Source organism: Nycticebus coucang, chromosome 11 (assembly GCF_027406575.1).
Source record: "Nycticebus coucang isolate mNycCou1 chromosome 11, mNycCou1.pri, whole genome shotgun sequence".
NCBI classification, from domain to species: Eukaryota; Metazoa; Chordata; class Mammalia; order Primates; family Lorisidae; genus Nycticebus; species Nycticebus coucang.
The window spans coordinates 77,535,545-77,559,021 of NC_069790.1; the positions used below are offsets into that span (position 1 = coordinate 77,535,545).

Sequence of the window (23,477 nt, forward strand, 5' to 3'; positions counted from 1 at the left end):
GGTACATTGTGCATCAACTCTTCAGATCTTACACTCACCATGCGCTAACTTGGGGAATCTAACGGCGAGTGTGACAGGGCTCCGGGCTCTGTGAGACTCTCAGTCTGGGGGATGTGTATGACAGAGAGGAAGGGAGGATGGATACATATAAAAATATTTGCAATAGCCATCATATATGTCAATATGCTGAATTAGAAGGTGCCAAGGGCACTTGAATTTGGGACTGGAGTAGCCCTTTTGTCTGTCTGTGTGTCAGTTTATCTCAAATACTTCCAGGTGTCTACCAGAAGTCAGGAAATGTGCTGGGACCCTGCTGGGACCCAGGGGATGCCTAAGGCACAGTCCTATTTCTCAGGAGCTCACTGCCTAGCGTTCCCTGGTAACTCAGCTGCACAGCCATTGGTACTACAGGACAAGGAGATGCAAAGGGACCATAATTTGGTCAGGTGGCAGCTGAGCTCTAGCACAAATGCTGATAAAACACTCAGGGTGCTGCAGTGAGGCAAAAATGAAGTCTCCTGGACTTGGAAAAAGTCTCAACACACAACTAAAATCATCTATTGTCAATCAGCTACTGTTAAGGTCAAGAACAACCTTCAGGTGGTCAATCTAGCAACCATTTCTCTTTTCTCCTCTTACTCAACCTCTTGCCATTTGACATGATCTAGGAAATGCTTTCTCCGCCTGGCTGCCATGTCTTCATCCTCTGCTGATTTTACTGCCAATTGCTGGCCTTTCCCCTTAGACCTACCCTTAAAGAAATGCTCACTCCTCCCTTTCCCAGTTTAATCCAATCAAATCTGTTAGTAAATTCTCTCAGCTGCATTTCCAAAAGGGATCTCAGGTTTATTTTAGTCTCTCCATCACCAGCATCTGTTATTGTTAGCTATGCGTTAGTCCCTACCACATCTCCCAGGCTCCACGGGAACAAGCCAGAGTGAGCTTCTGAAAACATAAACCACACATGTCTTTCCTTCACTCAGCACCGTCTGGGGGTCTTCCCACCACACTCAGAACAAAAAACAACTCTGGACTCTGCCCTACAAGACTCTAAAGTCTAGTCCCTCCCTGCGCACTTGGTTTTGCTCTTGCTGTGTGCTCTCTGCTGTGACACTCTGTGCCAACTCTTCATATGGTTTGATTGTGTATTTGTTTATGTTATTTAGCCTCCCAGAATATGTTAAGTCCCAAGAAAGCCAGTGGCTTAATCTGTCTTGTTCACCACTGTACCTGCAGCATTAGAATAATGCCAGGCACATAGTAGGTGTGAAATAAATATTTGTCAAAGAAATCAATTAGTCAAAACCACATGACTCTGAAGACATAATACAAGAGACGCAATCTTCAAGAAACAGGCTTTTTCAATTAAAAATGAATTCAATCATCCTAAGGTTATGAAGATCTATGAATCTATCTCTAATTTGAGCTGAGCTATTACATCTGCTATGCACTTACTATAATATTTCTATTCAATTCACAGAATCATGTAGAAAAAAAGGGAATTTCATTGAATATGAAGGATATTATCTATTATTTGTGGATCTGCTCATTTGTAGGAAAAAAACCAAAAAAAATACAGGCAGAACTTATGGGCAAACACATCTGGCACCCACTCCACTCCCTTTATAAGCTTCCTTCTTTTTGCTTTCAGATATTTAAAGGTCTATTTCAAATGCTGCGGCGAACTCTAGACACATTCACTATTTTTTTTTTTTTAATTTCAGGTTAATGTGAGGGTACAAACAACCAGGTGTGAATTTATTAGGTAGACACTCTTGGAGTTGTGTCCTGCACCCCAACGTATGCCATACACCCCAACATTGTACCCATTAAGTGGGAGCACTCCAACTACTCCCTCCTCCAACTTGAATTGAAATGAGTTTTTCTCCTATGTGGCGTGAATTAGATTGTCTACTGGCTTCATATTAGTATAAGGTACATTGGGATATTTGCTTTTCCATTCCTGTGATACTTTACTGAGAAGAATGTAAGCACATTCACTTTTATCGATTTACTCTTCCCATCCCCCTTCCCTCAAAATTGTGCCCAATGCCTTTACCTATGCCAATAAGCAGACAAGATCAGCAGGTTAAAACAGCGGGAAAGAGAAACGAAGCTCACCGGCCTCCAAGCACCTGTCATTTACTTCCTCGCACAGTGATTTCCAACCAGTGTGCCGTGGAACACCAGTGTGCCATGAGAGGGTCTTGGGTGTGCCACGAAATTTTTTTAAGATCATTCATTAAATTATTTTCAAAAGAAGTTCAAAGCATATAAGTATATTCTTTTTTTTTAATCTACATCATTTAAGTGTGCCATGGAAGTTTAACTATAAGTTTAAGTGTGCCATGAGATTAAAAAGATTGAAAAACACTGTTTTAGCATCTTACAAGAGATGAAAATGATCTTTTTGCATCAAAGTTTAGTTATGAAATTGTAGGGAGCTTGAGATGAAAATATGAAAAACCAATACAGTGGTGAAGGCACTCTGGAGTCAGACATTAGACTTCTGGTTTCGTCACTTATATCAGGCTGATCTGGAACAAATTTCTTAAATCCTCCAAGCCTCCTTTGCCTTGAGTGTGAGATACGGATAACACAACCACAGCACCTTAGGGTGATGACAGGATTAAATAACATAAAATGCTTAGCACACCGTCAGCGCTCAATAAGCCTCTTAGTTTTATTCCTGTTGTTACTTTTACTTTTCATCAGCAGAGCAGAAAGAAAAGCCAGGGTTTGGGACGAGGTCAAACTGCTATGCTCTGGAGGACAAAGCATTCACTCAAATTTGAGCAATGGTTAAGTTCAAAATATAAAACTTTCAAGTGGAGAAAACTATAGTTCAACTCAGTTCTCTCAGTGGTAATGCTTGCTTTAGGGGTACTTCTTTGTAATCAGCCCAACGTTTTCATCCTTTGGGATTCTCTTAGGATCTATCATAAAGGATTTCCTTGGGATCCATTGTAACTGCGCTTTACTAGGGATGACGGAAAGATGAAATAAGAAGAAACAAGAACAGACATTGTTTCTGATCATAGGACCCCCAAAGATATAACAATACCAGGAGTTAACTCTGGTTCTGGCATACATTGATCAAATTAAAGTAAAAAAAAAAAAATCCTACTAATAAAATAAAGTTTGCACAGATTCACATGTTCTTGCCAAGTCTTATTAATTAATGCTGTCAGACTTGACAAAGAATTTGATGAGACCAAGTTCCTTTAATTATTTTATACTTCTCTGGTGTAAAATAATCTAGTCTTATAAAAGACAACGCATAATAACAACAAAAATTTAATGTCAGCAAACAAATCCAAAGTAACTGACAACCCCACCCCCATCCCCCAAGCCTTGCCCTATAGCAATCAACACTTTCAGAAAGGAAGTCCTGGCAGGATAATTAGCTGGTGAGGATACTCCTGAGATCTTGGAAGCCCAGGGGGCAGTGACATTGGGAGGGACTAACTTTCTCTAGGGCTGAGAAGCACAAATGGTTTGTCTCTTCCTCAACCAGAGGTCACTTAGAGATAGACAAAATAAAAAGAACAATTGCAGGAAACCTTGGGACCTCATTAATTAGGCTCCCATGTGTAGCACTGTTGGGATCCGCTACAATCAGTATCCAACCAGTGTTGGCATCTGGATGTGCACAGAAGGATGAGATGCCAGCCAGGACACTCCATGCCTTACTCCAGGAGTGAGTCTCCATCACTCATTTATTTTTCTGCTCAGTCTCTCTGCTTTAGCTCACAGTTCATTAAATTCTACTGCATCACCATCAACATGCAAAACAGCTACTTGAAGGGCATTCAAAAATATAATCAGGAAAGGGAATAAAAACCCTCTCTGAGAAAGAGAGAAAAATGTAATCCCCTCTTGTCCATTGAATGACCAAGTTTCTTTGGTTCTAAATATATATATATATATATATATATATTTTTTTTTTTTTTTTTTTTTTAAGTTGGGAATTGTTTGGGAATCTGTTGGGAATTGTTTTGCTGACCAGCTCTGTGCAACTTTCTATGTGTGGCTGTGATTCCACAAAAGTAATTTCGGGGCACAAACACGTATGTTTTACTTTGCAAAAAAAAAATCAAATACAGAAAAGCACAGAATATAATATGACAAATGGGGCATGTTATATTTTTTAGTAGTGGTTCTCAACTGGGGGTGATTTTGTCCCCTAAGGGATGTTAGCAATGCTGGGAGATGTTTTTGGTTGTCAAGTCTTAGGGTAGGGTGGGGGCAGCTACTGGTATCTAGAAGGTATAGGCTAGGCAAGCTGGTCAGCATCGTACAGTAAGATATAGGACAGGTCCCACAACAAAGAATTACATGTCCAGGCTCGGTGCCTATAGCTTAGTGGCTAGGGTGCCAGCCACATACACCGGGGTTGGTGGGTTCAAACCCAGGCCGGGCCTGCCAAACAACATTGGCAACTGCAACAACAAAAAATAGCCGGGTGTTGTGGCAGGTGCCTATAGTCCTAGCTACTTGGGAAGCTGAGGCAAGAGAATCACTTAAGCCCAAGAGTTTGAGGTTGCTGTGAGCTGTGACGCCATTGCACTCTACCCAGGGTGACATAGTAAGACTCTGTCTCAAAAAAAAAAAAAAAAAATTATATCAGGGGTCCTCAAACTGTGGCCCGTGGGCCACATGAGGCGGTGTGATTGTATTTGTTCCCATTTTGTTTTTTTACTTCCAAATAAGATATGTGCAGTGTGCATAGGGATTTGTTCATAGTTTTTTTCTTAAACTATAGTCCGGCCCTCCAACGGTCTGAGGGACAGTGAATTGGCCCCCTGTTTAAAAAGTTTGAGGACCCCTGGAAAATATCAATAGTGCTTCTGCTGAGAAACTCTGCTCTATAATAGCTATGAAAACATATTAGAAAGACAGAAAAAAAAAATCACTCCTTTTATTTCGGTAAATCATACGATTTCATGAATGTTCAACCCAGTTATAAAACTATGGCTCAGTGAGGTAGTGCATACTATAATCCCAGCACTCTGGGAAGCTAAGGCAGAAGGACTGTGTGAGGCCAGGAGTTTAAGACCAGCCTGGACACTACAGTGAGATCCCATCTCTAGCAAAAAAAATTAGTTAGGTTTGGTGGTGCACATCTGTAGTTCTAGCTGCTGGGGAGGATGAGGTGAGGGACTGCTTGAACTCAGGAGTTTGAAGTTATAGTGAGCTATGATTGTGCCACTGTACTCCAGCCTGGGTGACAAAGCAAGACCCTCTAAAATTATTTGTAAAATACATATGTATATACACACACACACACATATATATATACATATATATCCCCCCTACAACTTGGAGCTAATTATTTTTTCTTTAATTATAATATTCCAAATTGATTAAATACATACAATTACTAAAAAACAATAAAAATATTTTTCCCATTATAGGCACCTTGTAGCTCCTTGTTTTTGCCTTACATACGTGTCTGTGCTCACATATAGAGAATACCCCTCCTTGCTGGCCCCCAGTTTCTTTCTGGAAGAAATGGTAATAACCCTCTCTCTGGGCTGAGATTAGGACCCACCACAGCACTGACACAAGGGGAAGAATCATAAACATCCCTCTCCAGTGTAATCACAAGTGAAAACTCTTTGGACAAGATTTTATTATAAATCTCTATAGCTTATCATCCTGCTAAATTAGACAGTATGAGCTTTTGAAAAACAAACTTTATTCTACCACTATGCTTTCCAGATACAAGTTCCTTTAATCATCACAACAACCTTATGAGATAAACTATTACCCCCATTTTAAGAATAAGGAAACAAAAGCCCAGAGAGGCAAAGTAACCTGCCCAAGGTCACACAGCTAATAAGGGGTAGAGCTGGCAGTTGAACCCAAACAGAATGATCCTAGAGAGTCAGGATTCACTTAGCTCTCAATTCATGGAAACATATGAGGCCACAACTTGGGATGGACAGCTACAAGGGACAGAAATGTTTGCCAGGTAGAATCGGGACTCCCAAGGTGAGTCTTTTGGTTTGTTTCTCCTTTTCTACAAACATCCCTAAATAACCTTATTAACTCATCTAAGGGACTTTGGAAACAAGCTAATCCATCAAAATCCTAGATCTCCTGGGTAGAGGTTTATAAAGCATTTAAAAGGCCCTTGAGGCCCTTGACATAGACTATCTAAGAAACAGACCCAGGGAGGCCAACACAGGTGGGCTGGCACACGTGAAGCTCCCAGAGCACTTACACCTACGCACCACGCAGAGGGCTCCTCCAGGCTAAGGCCTTACCATCTGGGATGCCAGCTTAGGTCACAATGCCAGGAGGGCAAGGGCTGTAGCCAGTCCTGGGAGGAGGCTTTATATCACCCATGTATGGCATACGGCAGATACTGAATGTGCCTCAGCAGGAAACCCAGAGAGATACTGGACTAACTGGAGCTTCATGGCATTCCCAAAAGAGCCAACGCTGGGGCCTAATGTGAATGTAAACCAGTATTTGGAAAGCCAAATCCTCAGGACTCCTGGTAAATGAAATCATATTCAGGCAGACGTTTCTTGCCTCCCATAGTGTGGGAAGCTAAAGATGAATCACAGGCGAAAGTCTGAAGGCTGACCTCAGAGTGTACATCCTCTGAGGCAGGGCAAGAAAGGAAGACAGGAAGCAATCGGCTGAATTGGTTTTCCCATTTCTCAAAAAAAAACACTTGACTTAATAGAAAATAGCCACACTTTATTGACAATAATAGCTATCTTTTATTTCCTTACCATGTGCCCAGAAACTATACATACTTTCCCTGTCCCTCACAGGTTAACTCTACAAGGCAGGAACTGTCATCCTTATTTTGCAAGATGTGGAAAATGAGGCTCTGGAAGATCGTATGATTAGTTCAAGGTCACCACCTGTCCGTATTAGTTAGGATTCTAACCTGCATCTGTTTGACTTCAAAATTCATAATGTTTCCATTATGATAATCTTTTTTTCACACTGCTACTGTGATATAGTGATATTATATGATAAGAAGAATGTAGTTGGTCTTTATCCCCAGTTCCTGGCATAGAGCCCCCAAAATTCTTACCATCTCTGAGTGGCAGGGGTGATAGAATATCTTTCAACATATTTGGTCTTAGACTCCAGTTACCTGACATAAGATCTTCTAGGGCCCTTGGAATCTCTAGGAGGGTCTTTTTCTGTGCCAAGGAGATAACTGAGGATCCTTAGGCAGGTTCAGGATGGGAGCTGGTTGCCAGAAAGATCAAGATGTGATTAGGGGATTGGAACTTTCAGCCCCACTTGACTGAGGCTGGAGATTAAGTCAATCACCAACAATCAGTTATTTATTTAATCAATCATGCCTACATAATGGAACCTCCAAGGAAACCCCTAAAGCAGTGGTTCTCAACCTGTGGGTCGTGACCCCTTTTACAATGAAAATTACATTGCGGCATTAGGAAGGTTGAGAACCACTGCCCTAAATGATGGAGCTGGGAGAGATTCCAGATCGATGAACCCAACCCTATGGGGACAGAAGCTCCTGCATTAGGGACTCTTGTGGACCTCACCCTATGTATCTCTGGCAGTTCATTTGTATCCCTGGGTGTCCAACCTACAGCCCTTGGGCTGCATGCAGATTATTTAAGGCCTGTTTTACTTATCTCTGATGTCAGATATCATGAAAAGTATGTTTATCAGCTTTCATAAGTGTTTGTGTTTTTAATGTGTGGCTCAAGACAACTCTTATTCCAATGTATGTGAGAAAAAAAGGTTGGACACCCCTGCAAATACCCTTTATGATAAACCAATAAATGTAAGCAAAGTGTTCCCCTGAGTTCTGTGAGCCATTATTGCAAATTATTGAACTTGAAGAGGGGGTTGTGGAAACCCCTGATTTTTAGCCAAGTTAGACAGAAGTGTGGGTAACCTGGGAACCCAATATTTGTGACTGGCATCTAAAATTGGTGGGCAACTTTGTGGGATTGATCTTTAATCTGTAGGGTCTGCACTAACTCTGAGTAGTGCTAATTCTGGGTAGTTAGTGTCAGAATTGAATGAAACTGGAGGATATCCATTGGTGCGTGTAGAGAATTCCCTTGGTATAGAAAAGTCCAAACATTGGGTATCAGCGGTGTTGAGTAGGAAACAGTTTTCCTTTAACCCCACCAATTTCCAAAGTCCCCACAACTGCCTAAATACACACACACACACACACTTCTTTCCATTTAACTTAACTAGTACATCAAGATCTTAAGTGCTGCCATGCACTCATGATAAACTCATCTTCTGAGTGCTGGGAACACAGGATCAAAAAGATACATATAGCCTTGGTCCTGTAAAGATCCTAGAAGCTGGGTCAGCTAACTGCCTGGTAGAAGGTGGCATGCAGCACAGAACAGGGTTCTGTGAACATGAGGAGGGCAGATCCCATCCAGCAGGGGGCAGCGGGCAACAACACGAAGAAAAGGGAGGAGGAAACGGACCCCAAGCCTCACGCCAGTCCCCCAAAACCCAGGAAGCAGGCAGGATACCTATTTTACAGACAAAGAAACTAAGGCAAAGAGAGATAAGATGACCTGCCTGAGGTCACACAGTTAATCATATGAATCACTTTGACCCCAAAGCCTATGGTCTCTATACTATGTCAACAAACTTCAAATCATGTTCTATGGAGCCCTGGTAGGTGGGTGGGGGGAAGTCAGGAGAAGGCCAGGGAGGTGGGGCTTGAGCCCCCCTAACCCCAACAGTTTTGACCCCAACAGCTCTGCTTTCCATATGTATTTATAGAGGGGGGGGATCTACCTGAGATTGCATTTGAAAACAAGTCCTGCAGCTAACCTAACCATTGTTGAACCCAAGTACAATGATGGACTCCCTGGCAAGTGCATTGCTTGAGCCTTAGATTTGGAAAGGGCAGGATTTGCCATCTGTGCAGAGTGGCAACAAGACTGGGCTAAGTATCACTTCTCTCACTCTGGAGGGAAGCTTCCCACCTTCACAGTTAGGCTCCGCATCCGCCTAGTGCTGAGACCCGGAGCAAGACACTGAGCCTCTGGAGCCTTAGGTCCTCAGCTGCAAAGTGGGTATAACATCAGTACCTACCTTGTAGGGCTACTGAGAGGACTGCATGCTCAAAGCTACAGAAAGCGGGAGGCACAATGCCAGGCACTTAGCAGAACAGCATTCTCATTAACTTGTTGAACACAGCAAGGCTAGTCATAGAAGGCAAAACACCAGAAAAGGGAATACCGTTATGGACTGAATGTCTGTGTCTATGTTTAAATCCTAACCCTCACTGTGATGTCAGTAGGTGGTGGGCCTTTGGAAGGAAATTTAGGTCATGAGGGTGGAGCCATCATAAATGGTATTAGTGCCCTTGTAAAAGGGACCCCAGGGAGCTCTGTTGCTCTCTTTCCACGGTCTGAGGATACGGCCTAGAAGAGGGTCTCACCAGAATACAACCATGCTGTTACCTTGACCTCAGACTTCAGCCTCCAGAACTGTGAGAAACAAATTTCTATTGCTTATAAGCCGCACGGTCTATGATATTACATTATAATAGCCAATGAAGTTACATTGACTAAGACAGTCATGAAACTACAGGAGGAATTCTTAGGGAAACGAAAAACTACTGCTGAAAAGCTACTATGGCTCTGCCTCTACCTGCGTCCTCTCCTGGCCTTCATGAATACAAGTTTTGTATTATTGGGACATACACCTGAAAGACAAAGGAGGCTTTGGTGCCTCGGTTTGTTGAGCTCTGGTTACATCCCCATTGGTGCTTGTCAGCTGGTTCAGCAAGAAGCTTAATGGAGATCAGGTTTCAAGCGATGAGGTCAGTAACTCCAAGCCCCCAAACTGATTTACTGCTACCACTCAGAGCAGATGGCCACAAAGGCTCTCTCCTAAGCTGACACTTGGCTCTTGCACCAAAGCTCTAGGACAGAGGAAGGCGGTGTCTTAGCCACTCCAAGTCCTAGAGACTCTGCTAGTTAGATGGGGCCTTGCCCACCTGCAGAATCCCAAAGAGCACAATGGGGTCCCAGGTCCTGGGTCCCTTTCAGGATCCTTCCATCAAAGACTGCCAGTGAATTTGGTTCCCCAGGGAAAGTTTTGATGGCTTACAATAGAATGGGATACCCATGAGGGCCAGGATTTTTGCTTGTTTTGTGAACTGCAGTATCCCACAGAACAGGAACAAATGAATGAATGATGTTTGCGTTCAGGATGAACTAGCATGTGCATTCTCTTACAACACACAGGCTTCCACGGCTATGCATTCAACGGCTGGCTGGATGGGAACTTCTTGTCTCTGCTTTGCTGTGGTTTCTCCACCTGTCACCTCAGCTGGTGGCACCACCTCTGGGTCTCTGACCATTTCTCTTTGGAGGGGTTTGACCTTTTCTCTCTTCTATGTAGAAGGGAAGGTCATTTTCTACAGAGCACTGAGTAAAAAGGTCGACTTGTGCCAAGCAAACTACTTGCTCCTTTCATGCTCACTTTGCCAGAAATGAGAATGTTAGCAGTAGATGTGTTAAAAGAAATCACCTCCTCATGGTAAAGACAAGGAAAATAAAGTCCTGAGACTCCAAGGAAGTAGCCCAAGGACACAGAGATGGCTGCAGGTAGAGGCAGAAGTCTTGGCCTCAGACTGGGGCTCCTTCTTTTATTTTTTGAGACAGAGTCTCACTATGTCACCCCTGGTAGAGTGCTGTGGCATCACAGCTCACAGCAACCTCAAACTCTTGGGTTTAAGCGATTCTCTTGCCTCAGCCTCCCAAGTAGCTGGGACGACAGGCGCCTGTCACAGTGCCCGGCTATTTTTTGTTCGCAGTTGTCATTGTTGTTTTAGCTGGCCCAGGCCGGCTTTGAACGTGCCAGCCTCGGTGTATGTGGCTGGTGCCCTACTTACCAAGCTATGATGCCACCCAGAGCTCCTTCTATAGCACTTTCTAGGCCCTTTCATTGCTTTGTGCCAGTTGGAAAGTCTTGGAATAACTTATAGAAAAGACCTTTAAGCCTGGATTCCCTTTCTACACATTATTATATAAACATGAACTATAGTTACAGTATATTGCACACAGATGTATACATATGTATAGACATGTATATATCATATACACATACACATGTATTCACAGGTGATATTAGCATATATAAAAACTAGTCCACCAACCCCAACACATTTGTTGAAGAGCTTAGATAAGCTCAACTCCCTTTGTTTCATGTTTTTTTTTTTTTTCTGTTTTTTTGCCGGGGCTGGGTTTGAACCCGCCACCTCCGGCATATGGGGCCGGCACTCTTCTCCTTGGAGCCACAGGCATCACCCTGTTTCATGCCTTTTTTTATGACAGAACAGTGATAACTGAAGGAGCAGAGGAAAGACAGAATTTCAGAGCGTGAGAAAGGATGAGGGTGTGTCATCTGCAAAAGCACATTCAATATTATAATTGCTTTTTTTTTTACAGCATAATATTGAACACACTTTGAAAATGTAACAGCAAAGGAGGGCATTTAGATTTTATGTTCATCAAAAGGACATATGGCTTAAATACAAAGATGGAGGATGCTGCTCTGGAGTTAGTGTATTACAACTTTGGATAACTCCCTGGTAAAGATAAGGAAACTTCCACCCAGCAAGATGAAGTGACTTCCTGTCTAGGGTCAAACAGCTGTTTATTTATCCCTGAGAGGAGTGGCCACATGAAATGTATCTGTTATGTCCACAGTAGCTACGCTGAATGGACTGCATGGTTTTTGTTGAACAACTAAAAGAATTTATTACAACAAGGATGTTAAGATACACAGGGAAAGTGGTTCCCTGCCACACCTTTCTTTAACAAGGGACATTCCTGCAAAAGGAGGAGTGGAACCTGATGCTTTACCTAGACACCAGTTCCTCGGGGCAGCATCCCAGTGGCGTATGTGCTGGGTGCCCTTGGTTCCAGCCCTGGGTGTGTCATCTGGGGAGATTCCCTTCCAAACCCCCCACAGGGGAAGAAAATGCCAGGCTGCAGGAGTGACTAACTCCTTGGTCACTGCTCTCGTTCCCCTTGGTTATCTGTAGAGGCCACCGCCAGGTTGGATGGATGGCTACAGTCTAGTCCCATCTCCTGAGACAAACTGAGTTTTCTCCCATTTGTTCGGATAGGTTGAGCGTTTCAGCAGAGGGACGATAGCTCCTAAAACAGTTACTCTGGAAGCAGAGGTAGCAGCCCAGGAAGAGCTCACACACAGCCTTGGGCTAAGACAGACACAGGGACCCCATGGGAAAGCCATGGGGGAGGTGACTGTCCCAGAGCGGCGGCAGCCAATCTGTCCGCTAGGGCAGGAGTCCACTTACCGCAGTGCAACTGGAAAACCTGTGGCTTGACGACCTGATTACAGGCACTGCACACTACGAGATAGAAGTCGTCATGTGCTGGATAATGGCCAAATAAGTGCATATCTGTGGGGGAAATGAAAACAGTGTTTTTTGAAAAAGCAATTAAGTCTCAGAAGGTGTACAGTTGCCTCTTGGAATTCCTTCAAGGACAGTTTTTCAAACAAGACACACAGAAAGGCAATAATCTTTACTAAAAGGAACGTGGTTTGTCTTAACACAGCTCCCCACCTCTCAGAGAAGCAACTGCCTCCGAAAATCCCTCATTTCATCCTTGGAAATGGACTGCTGCTGTTTTCCATTTAGTCCAGTGTTCAGGAGATGTCCCGAGTCATAGGCTATGGGCATTGCCTTGTCCTGAGAGAGCCCAAGTGTTAGCTGGGACCCACTGAGGCCCTATTTATTTCAGGATTGGGGGGACTCCCCCAGACTCATTTCTATTTAAGCAGTGGTCCCTCGGATGAGTGAGGGGTGTCTGGAGCTGGGGACGGAAGGAGACATCTTGGCTTCAGCAGTTGCCTGGGTTTTCCCTTCACCTAGGGAGATGCCAAGGCTGAGAGAACCCTCTGGACAAGTGGCTTGTCTGGTGCCGTCATAAATACCTACGGGGTGTCTACAGGTGCCTGGCACCGTGCTAGGTGCCCAGGAAAGCTGGGAAATGAAAGTGAGTTCCTCACTCTCTTGGAGCTTGTGGTAGGAGGAGGAACATTAAGCAGATCATCACACCAGTCATCATTAGTAGCGACTGTGGGGAGTGCTAAGAAGGAGAGGGATGGGGTCCCCTGAGAGGGTGCGGCAGGTGTACCTAACCCAGTCTGAGGTGGTGGAGGATGCTTCCCTGAGGAGGGGGCATGTCATCTGAGAAACCCCAGATGGGCAGAGGTTAAAGAAACAAAGCACTGGGTAGAGGAAGGAGGAAAGGTCAAAGTTTAACCAAGGAAGGAGTTCTGTGCATAGGAAGAAGCGCTGGGCCTCGTGGCTGGGACAGAAAACTAGGGGAGCAGTGAGGCTGAGGCTGGGGAGAGCCCGGAGCTGTGAGCCTTGTAGGCCAAGGGAAGGACTGTGAACCTGATTTTAAGAACAATGGGAAGCTACCCAGGATTATAAGCAAAGAAATGAAGCCATCAGATAAGTATTGTTAAAATCAGTTATATGATATGTATCTAAGAGACACAAACACGTGTGTCCACACAAAAACCTGTACATGGATGTTCCCGAAACATTATTCAGAATAGTGACAAAGTGAAAACAACCTAAATGTCCAAAACTGATGAATGGATAAACAAGTATCACATCTCTATGATGGAATACTATTCAGCCACAGACAGGAATGAAGCTGCGATCTGGGCTACAGCCTGGATGAAACTAGAAAACATGACGCTAAGTAAAGGAGCCGGATACAAAAGGCCACACCCTACCATTCACAGGAGAGGCTCAGAACTGGTGAATCTTCAGAGATAGCAGGAGGTGCTTGCCTTGAGCTGGAGGCCTGGAGGGATTGGAAGATGACTGCTAAAGGGTGCAGGATTTCTTTTTTTCTTTCTTTTTGAGACACAGTCTCACTATGTCACCCTCAGTAGAGTGCTGTGGCATCATAGCTCCCAGCACCACAAACTCTTTGGCTCAAGCGATTCTCTTGCCTCAGCCTCCCAAGCAGCTGGGACTATAGGCGCGCTCCACAATGCTCTGCTATTTTTTGTTGCAGTTGTCATTGTTGATCAGCAGGCCTGCCCTGGTGCATGTGGCTGGCGCCGTAACCACTGTACTACAGGCGCTGAGCCAGGGGCAGTGTTTCTTTGGGGTCAATGAAAATGCTCTAAGATTGATAGTGATGATGGTTGCACTAGTTTGGGAATATAATAAAAACCACGAATTGTGTACTTTAAGTGGCATGTGAATTCTATCTCAATAAAACTGTCAATTAAAAAAGCAAGTTATGAGGAAACCCATGCCCACATATCCTCGTGTGCCACTGGGTGGAGGTGGCGCACCCCTGGCAGGCACCCCCTTTCTTCACACCTACCCTACATCCCTGCCCAGCCTCTTCTTAGCTACCTGGTTCTAGGTGGGTCTCTAGTCTCTGAGAGAAGGAGAGTCACAGCCAAACAGGGTTGATGGAGGAATTAAACTTCCTCTGAGACCCCACCAAATCCTCATGTGTTAGATTTGACCTGTATCCATAATGAAATTCCCCTAAAACAGGATGGATCTGACTGCAGTCCAGGACCACAGTGAGAGCTGATCTCCTCTTCGTGTGAGGAAGGCTCATTTATGGTCCAGTATATGCTTCAGGGGCTCCTCCCTCCCCCTCCCCGCTCTGCCTAACTTCTCAGAGCAGCCTGGAGGGACATGGAATGGACACATTTATCTTGACATTGGACGGAGACCCCTTGCACTTGCCCTGGAGGAAGTCTGTGACCGGAAGAGTGGGATGAAGCCTGGCTGGAGGCAACTCCCCACAGCGGTGCCCAAGGACACGCTCACCAGCAGGGACTGGGGACGCAGCCCTGACTGGATTTCTAGTAGTTGCAGCCTGCCACTGATGCTCTCAAGGACTTGTCCCTCTCCACTTCCACTTGACTCGGCCTTGCACACGCTGGCTGCTGGGAGTTACTGGAGATTCATTGTTAGTCAGTGAGGCTGCAGGAGACAGGCTGAGAGAGAACTGAGGTGTGACGAGAGTCCGGGAAGCAGAGGCCTATGGCAGGCCCAGCCAATGTGCAGGCCTGAGGCCCTGTTGGGCAGGGTGGACGCTCAGTTCATGGGCTCCACAGGGGAGACGCGCTCAGGCCTTAGCTGCTGACACCACTCTGCCTTTCCTTTTATTGACAGGTTGCTTATTTTCATAACATACATTCAATTCTTAAATAACAAAGGAGCCCATGTTCTCTCAAGACACATTTGAAAAATATGGAAAAGTCAGAAGAAATATAAAATGAAAAAAAAAAGTTCACTGGCAACCTTTATTAACACTTTGCATCTTGTTTAGTTTTATTTATTTATTTATTTATTTTTGAGACAGACTCTTACTCTTGGGTTCAGGCCTCAGCCTCCTGAGTAGCTGCAACTATAGGTTCTTGCCACAACACCCACCTAGTTTTTCTATTTTTAGTAGAGATGAGGTCTCGATTTTGCTCAGGCTGGTCTCGAACTCCTGAATTCAAGCAATCCACCTGCCTTGGCCTCCTAGAGGCCACTGCGCCCTGGCCATCTCATTTAGATTTAAAGTCATGTTTTATATCTAGAAGCACATAAAACCAGGAACTGGTGAGGGCTATGATTTATTTATTTGTCCAACGATCATTTATTGAGCTGCCTGACATCCTTTCTGCAACAGGTCAAGCTATGAAGAAATAAAAGATAATCGTTAATTTAAAAATCTTTAAAAACCTCTCAAAACCAAGTATTCACAAAAATTTCTTGAGGACCTACTCTCATACCAGAAAGTTCCAAGTGTTGGGAGGCTGAGACCAGACAAAGGAGGGTGTGGGGAACGTGTCTCTGCACGTTTGTTTGCACACACTGGATGGCCTGATGGGGCCTGTCAGGCCACCACAAATGCCCCGGAGACCTGTAGAGCCACAGTGTCTCCCCTACCCCATGTACACACACCTGTCATGTCACTAAGTGGAAGGTAAAGGTTAGGCAGGTCAGAGACTAGGGCCACCTGGAGGTGCCCAGGTGCAAGGCCTGCAAGGCCCTTCACTGGCTTAGTTTCCCGTAGGGCAGTTCGACCTTATACCTGTCTGCTCAGGGCACATCTCCTGTGGAAAGTGAGAGGTTTCTGTCTGCTTCATTATTCCTCAGTGAGCTGATTTCCTAAGGTCAGCTCAGGCTGCCTGGATGCTGCAGATGGGGAGCAAAGGTCCTGGCTCCCAGGAAGACCCCCCCTCAGGTGTTCATAGTCAGTGTGCTGTTTGATTATAGCAGTATAGGCCAGGGGATGAAGGAGGCAGGGAGGGGAGGAGGACAGAGAGAGATAAAAACTAATGCCAGGCATAATGCTTGGGACTCTATTTACTCTTTTAATTTATCCTCCAATGAAAACATTCAATGCATGGTTAAAAATAAAAATAGTAGTGTGCTAACGTGGGCTTGTACTGACTTGTGAGAGTCAATTGTACATGTCATTGTCACAGCAGTACCCTCAAATCAGCCACGGTGGGAGTATTTACACCACGGAAATGGACAAACACTACAAATCAGGTTTTTTTTTTTCTTTTGGAGAACTGGTTGTTAAACATTTACTGGTGCACCACTGATAAAGATGGGTAAAGTGAAACGTGAAACCACCTGTAAAGCTACTACCTAGTGATAACCACTGTTGGCATATTAATATATATCCTTTTAGACACTGCAATATGATAACATTATGTTAATTAAGCTTTGCAATTAACCTATGAAGTTGCCAACATCTCTCCTTTCCAGGCAAGGAAACAAAAGTAAAATTTTTGAGATTTCATGGCAGTGACTTGTAAAAAGTAGGATGAGATTATAGGATACTTGGACTCTGAAGCTAGTTCTTTTTTCTCAGCAAAATGCTGCTTACTTGGAGCAAGATCCCATTTCATATTTGAAAGGGTTTCCTGGATGACTAACAGGGCTGCCTGGGGCTGTCCTAATAAGGCTCCAAACACAAGCACAGACTGGGGTCAGAAGGCGGGTTTGGAGTTCAGCACTCACTAGCTGTGTGACCTCGGGGAAGGTGCTGAACCCTTTCCCAGTGTGCGTTTCCTCATCTATGAAATGGGGATAACAGTTTCTGCCTCCTGGGGTTGTGATGGCTCCTAAAAGCTGCCTAGCCTTGTATCTTCTCCCAGGAAGGATTCAGAAGAGTGTGGAGAAAGTTTAATCAAAGTCACCTCCCTCGGTTTTCAAAACAAACTAGTTCTGTCCCTAGAGAGTCCTTGCTCCAGGTGACAAAGTCTTTGACTCTTCCTCATGACCATTCACAGAAGACCTCCTGGGAAGGCTGATCCTTCAGACCTGCAGAACTTCATGTGACACGTGTGCAGTGAGTGGACAGAGGAGGGCTCTCTAGGCTGTGGTTGCATGCCAAGAAAGAAGATGGGGCTTAGTCCCATTTCAAACACAACATACAACTATCCACAAAGAGACGAAGCCAAGTATGTCTGTTTTGTCCCACGTTACTCTGCAAATGGATCAGATGCAGATCAGACAGAGTGCTAGCAACACCACTGTGTTATCACAGTGACTTCAGTCACCCTCTGGGCCTGATCACAGGCAGGGAGGGCGCAGCTCCGTTAACTGCATTTTGCAGTTGGGGAAACAAGGGTATATTTGCTTCTGGGTCAGTATTTCTTAGTTTTTTACCCCAATCTCTTTCCATCCATTCATTATTGAAACAAGTAGGCTACACTTTGATATTTTCTTTTCTACTCTGTTCTACTTACGTCTTTTTGTTTTACTCTATTCTATTTCATTAAAAACATGCTCATTGGGCAGCGCCTATGGCTCAGTGTGTAGGGTGCCGACCCCATATACCGAGGGTGGCTGGTTCCAACCCAGCCTCAGCCAAACTTCAACAAAAAAATAGCCGGGTGTTGTGGTGGGCATCTGTATTCCCAGCTACTCAGGAGGCTGAGGCCAGAGGATCGTCTAAGCCCAAGAGCTGGAGGTTGCTGTGACACCACTGCACTCTACTAAGGGCGAGACTCTGTCTCAAAAAAAGGCTCACTGAGATCCATAAGTTAATTTAGGCACCCTTTAATTGGTCACAACTCAAGGTTTGAAAAACACTCTTCAAGGCATGCCAATTAATCAGAAGTTGAGCAGAGCCTGAGAATTAATTTGAAGATTTTCAGAGGTCTGAGCTATCTCCAGTGGTCATCTGAGAGTCTAAAACCATAAACTAAATCACTGGTGTCAACTGTATGTCTCAACCAGCTTATTCTAGCCCACAAGAGCTAACTGTCTCTTCCTAACTATGCATTCAGTGATGGCACATTAGTGGCTGGAATTGGCCAAGGTGAGAGTATTTACCCCACAGAAATCAGCCTCCACTACAAAGCAGGACTTCCTCCCTTAGAAAGCTGCTTATTAAAGCATTTGCCAGCACACCACTGACTAGTTCCCATCCCGGCATCTCTCTTCCCTGGCTTGATTCCCCCAGCTATAAAATGGAGAGAATTATGTTTGTTCATCATCTACCACACTGGGATGTAGACAGGCTTTTGTGAACTTGGGAGGAAATCACTATATTAATACAAAATTATGGTTATGGCACCAATTATTAACTCAAGAACTTATGTACAACTGTGCGAGCTAAACATGTTGATCACTTCCTGTAGGAAACGAGCACAGAGAGGCTGTAAGTTCTCATGGGCAGAAGGTGGAGGGGTGGCGGCATAATTAAGTTACTGGAGCTCTTTCCAATGTCTGTCAACTTAATGCTTACTTATTAAGGATTATTCAGGAGATTATTCACAGATCAGGCTCATAGCATTAAACCAGTGCTGCTCATAAATTTATCACACACAGTGTGATTCTCAGTGCTTCTGTTTAGAGCAGACAGTCCTCCACTTCCTTTATTTAATTTCTGGTACAACTGCCATCCACAGCAGCATCAATTGCATTCATGTTATCAGTATGGTTTGGCACACTCAGCCTGCTTCCTGACAGCACGGAGGTTCTCCAGGCTTCTGTCTGGCTCTTCCCTGAGCCCCTTCTATCCCCTGCAACTCCCCCCAAGATGGCAAAGAAGGGAGAGAATAGAGCTTAGTTGTGATATAAAGAGACCCAAAGTTTGGGACAATAAATGGTTTCTATGAAAGTAAAGTAACTCTGATTTCCCAGTGTAGTTGGTAAACTGCTTCTAAGGTCAATATTGAAAAAGAAACCACAAGAATGGGAGTAGCATTTTACTTAAGATAAAAAGCTTCCTAGGGAGAACACTTTGACAAGTAAAGTTGTATTTATAAACTTTAGGTTATGTCTGATATTTCCTTTTTGAAAATGGTTACAGTTAAGGAAAAGGCAGGGTGACATCTCCAATTCACTATTTGTACAGGGCTTGTGTCTAAGATGAGAAGATAGCTGGTTTTGTGGATTCAGGATCAAACTAGATGTCATGAGCCTTTGAATTTGCCCCTGGATACCTTCCAAGGCTCAAGACTTTGACATTATGAAGCAACAACTGGTGAGCGCTCCAATGATGAAAAACTTAAGAAAAAGTAAGTAAAGGTTGATTCCTTCCTTTTGCAAGCAGGAATTCTGACTGAAGCTCAGGGATGCAGAGACCCTGCAAGAAGCAGACTCTGCTTTGAAGGCAGTTGGACAGCCTAATGCAGTTGGTGCTATCTATGTACACCACGGAGAATCCCACAGTGGGAAAAAGACAGCAAAACAGACAAACTGGCATTTTAGCTTCTTGAGGAAAAAAAAAGAATAAAGCCCAGAAAACGGCCTTAGATCCCCCAAAAATCTTTTTCAGGGTTGTGAAACTTCGGTTGCTATAGGAATCGTAAAAATATCAAGGTGATACATGCTACCTAATACTATAGCACAGTGATTTACAACTGGTGTGCCGTGAAAATTTGTCAAGATTAATTAAATTATTTTCAAAAGAAGTTCAAAGACCAGTAATCACATTCTTTTTTTTTTAACTCTTTTTTTTTTTGTGATTTTTGGCCGGGGTTGGGTTTGAACCCGCCACCTCCGGTATATGGGACCGGCGCCCTACTCCTTGAGCCACAGGCGCCGCCCATCTCTTTTTTTTTTTTAATCAACATAATTTAAGCAGTGCTATGGAAGTTTATCTATAGGTTCAAGTGTGCCATGAGATAAAAAAGGTTAAAAAACATCGCTATAGCATATTAAAAATATAATTTGATGATTATACTTTTCTAACATAATCTAAAAAATACTGTAATGAAAGGAAATGGGATAATGTATTGATGTTAATTTCAACACACTAAGCCCTTTCCAAGAAGGCAGATGTGAGTCCTGCCTAAAAGGTTAAGTCTCTGCTTGCTTGGAGGTAACCGGGCACACAAATCTTAGTAGGGCCTAAAGATGTGACAACCTGGGACAATGCCAGAGGACCAGCTGCCACTCAACTTAACTTGGTAAACTATCAAAAAGATGTGTGGGTGGCTGAAAATGGTTTTGATTTGTGGGCTTCCACTAACATGAACTCAGGCCAAATTATTGGGAAGAACAGCCACTGTGGTTCAAGGACACCTATAACTGACTCCAACCAGATCTGAATCAGGACACAGAACAGTTGGTTCCTTTCCCCTGTTAATCTTAATATGCTTATTGTACAGTTTTTATTAATTTTCTTTTTCTTTTTGCTAGTGGAGATTTCAGTTATATTTTAATCACTTATACCACATGAAAAGCTTGAGAGGATATACAAAAATGTTCTCCTCTGCTCTGATAGAGTGATTGTATTTGTTTATCAACTCCAAAATCTCCTTCCATTCATAGAACATGACAAGCTGAGGTCTGAAAATGACCTACTTCCTGCTTCCCCAGCAGAATGTTGAATTTGTCTCTAGGAAAATGGGATCCCTCTCTGTTTTTCAGATCTCTGCAAACCGAGGGTCCAACTGTGAAAGCTTCGACATCAGTGAAATCTGCAAAGGGAGACTGAAGCAAGGGGATGAGAAAGGCAAACGGCAGCCAGGAGCTCAGGAGCTCTCCCGCACTGGTGAAAGCAGGCAGGCGTGCGCAGCCGGCAGGAGCGGGGCTTTTCTTCTTTTACAAACCAAGGGCTAAAATGGCTCCCAGATTCTTCTTGCTGGGGCTGGGCTGGAAGGCACCCCCTTACCTGGCTGCAGCTGTGAACCAGGCCTGGTAGCAGGTAGGCGATAAGAAACACAGTCGGCAGGTGAAAACTTCCTGTTACGATGTGTGAACGGGATGTCCCCTCCAACCCTGACGCCAGCCTACCAACATGACCACACAAGATAGCCCAATCCTCCTTCCTCAGGAGAAGGACATTAAATGACACAAATTCAAGGTGTACTGAGCCCACGGCACTGTGCTATGTCCCAGGATGCTTCCTTGAGTCTCAGGCCCCAGACCAGCCGCAGTCCAGAGAATAGAACAAAAACTATGAGAGATGGGCCTTTAAAATGCAATGCCTGATTGCTGGGCCCTGGAGATCAGCAGCCCCAAGTTCAAATTCTGGCTCCGCCACTTGGCATGACAATCAATCCTCTCTAAGCTCTGTTTCCACATTTGGAATTAAATGGCATATTTATGAAAGGGCTGGCACATAGGAAGGATGTAAAAAATACAATATATTATCATCTATGACCTTCTTCTCGTCTCTCCCCCTCCCCTGCTGGCCTTCACTCAGCAATGCAATCACAGCTTTCTTAAGGCTGTTGGGCAGTAACTGGTTTATGCCTCTGACTCTCACCAGCCTGGGATCTTTTCAGGAGTCTCCAACACTTTTGGCACCAGGGACTGGTTTCATGGAAGACAGTTTTTCCATAGATGGGGGTTTGGAGGGGGCAGTTTTGATATGAGTCTGTAAGCCATTGATTTGTTATGGTCTCTGTGCAGTTAAACCTCTCTGCTGATAGTCTGTATCTGCAGCCCCTCCCCAGTGCTACCATCACTCCCTCAGCTCCACCCCAGATCATCAGGCATTAGCTTTTCATAAGGAGTGTGCAACCTTCATCCCTCACTTGGGCAGTTTACAGTAGGGTTCGGGCTCCTATGAGAATCTAACGCCACTGCCCCCAACCTGACAGCACTTAGCCCCTAGTGCTAAGGTGGTGATGTGAGGGATGGGAGCAGCTGTAGACACAGATGAAGCTTCACTTGCCTGCCACTCACCTGTGTGGTCTTGTTCAAAACAGGCCACGGACCAGGACTGGTCCATGGCCTGGAAGATAGAAATTGTGACTTACTGCCCTTTATATCTCCACAGCCAAACAGCCTGGCATACAATAGCTGCTTAATCAATGGTAATGCGTTAACTAGGCTGAGATTCCCAAGTTGATTTATTCCCTATACTCCTTCATTTGCTCTTCTCTCAAAGAAGGCAGTAGTAAATGACAACAAATTGCCCTATTATCCATGCTGCTACCTAAGATTACAAGGTCAATAGCTGTCTCTGTTTATTCACTCTTTGAGCTCCTTGGAGGACAAGTGATATGAGAAACAAAGGAGGAGGCGGGTTCCAGGTGGGCCACGGTGGTGGAGAAGTGCTTCACACCAAGTGTGAGGTATACTGAAGAACTTGCTGTCTTCCGTCTTCTTCTGGAGATTCACATGCTGAGAGGCCTTCCTTCTGTTTGGATGAAAACCTGATAGGGAGCTCAGGGCAAAGGCACAGGGTGGGTGGTCAGTTGTCCACAGGAGTCAAACTCATGCTGTATTGAGAGCTTTTGTAACCCTGCTAAGACCAGGACAATTACAAAACAAGCTCTCACTGGGTCTTCCATCATTGCTTGGAGATTTTAATTTTGCAATGGACTGAATGACCTCAGGAGAGGCAAGGCAGCATTTGTCTACCACAGAGACAGATGCCTCACCTGTCCCAACACAGTAATTTGAGAGATTTCTTGGAAGACGTGTTGCAGGACCATGCTGACAGCAGAGTCCGTAAAGAAGCCCTCCTGCAGGAAGTGTGACATTTGTAAAGGCCTTCGCCAGTGAGCAGGCTTCTGCTACCACGCAACTGCTACCAAGGCCATCCAGAATGCATGAGAGGCCACATTCTGGATGGTCACATGGACAAGAAAATGCCTACTCCAGAAAATCCCCTCATCATTTCAGACATACCAACCACTGCTCAGTGGTGGTGGTGGGGTGACATGAGTGTTTGCAGATTCAAGGATAAAGAAGAGACACACTGGTCAGAGTCCATGATGAGACTGGTGTCCAGGAGTTACAGGTGGTCCCAGTGCCTGCTGGCCTTACTGAGTTCCATGGCAGTGGTGAGTTGATCCTTATTCAGAGGGCCCAAGGCAAGAGATCCCTGACCTTGGAGCTGTTCTTAGTGTCTCCGGTAGGAAAGCAGAAGTTGGCTCTGGTTGTAGTTTGTCATAATTGGCAAAGAGGTTGTGACTTTTTTTCCCCCAGTAGGCCATTAGTTGAGGTTATGGAATTCCACAAGTGTCCTTTAAGCAATCACCCA

General features: G+C 44.5%; 1 protein-coding gene across 9 annotated transcripts in view; it reads right to left on the reverse strand.

Annotated features, from left to right (window-relative positions):
* The window catches only part of ATXN7L1 (ataxin 7 like 1), a 248,010-nt gene that overhangs the window by 154,016 nt on the left and 70,517 nt on the right, over positions 1-23,477 (reverse strand). For 8 of the 9 annotated variants that reach the window (XM_053608606.1, XM_053608605.1, XM_053608612.1 and 5 more), the window contains one exon: positions 12,320-12,424. The exons of the other annotated variant lie outside the window; for it this stretch is intronic. In XM_053608606.1, the coding sequence (XP_053464581.1) occupies positions 12,320-12,424 (105 nt within the window). The remainder of the gene's footprint in view (positions 1-12,319; positions 12,425-23,477) is intronic. 9 annotated transcript variants of the gene reach the window in all.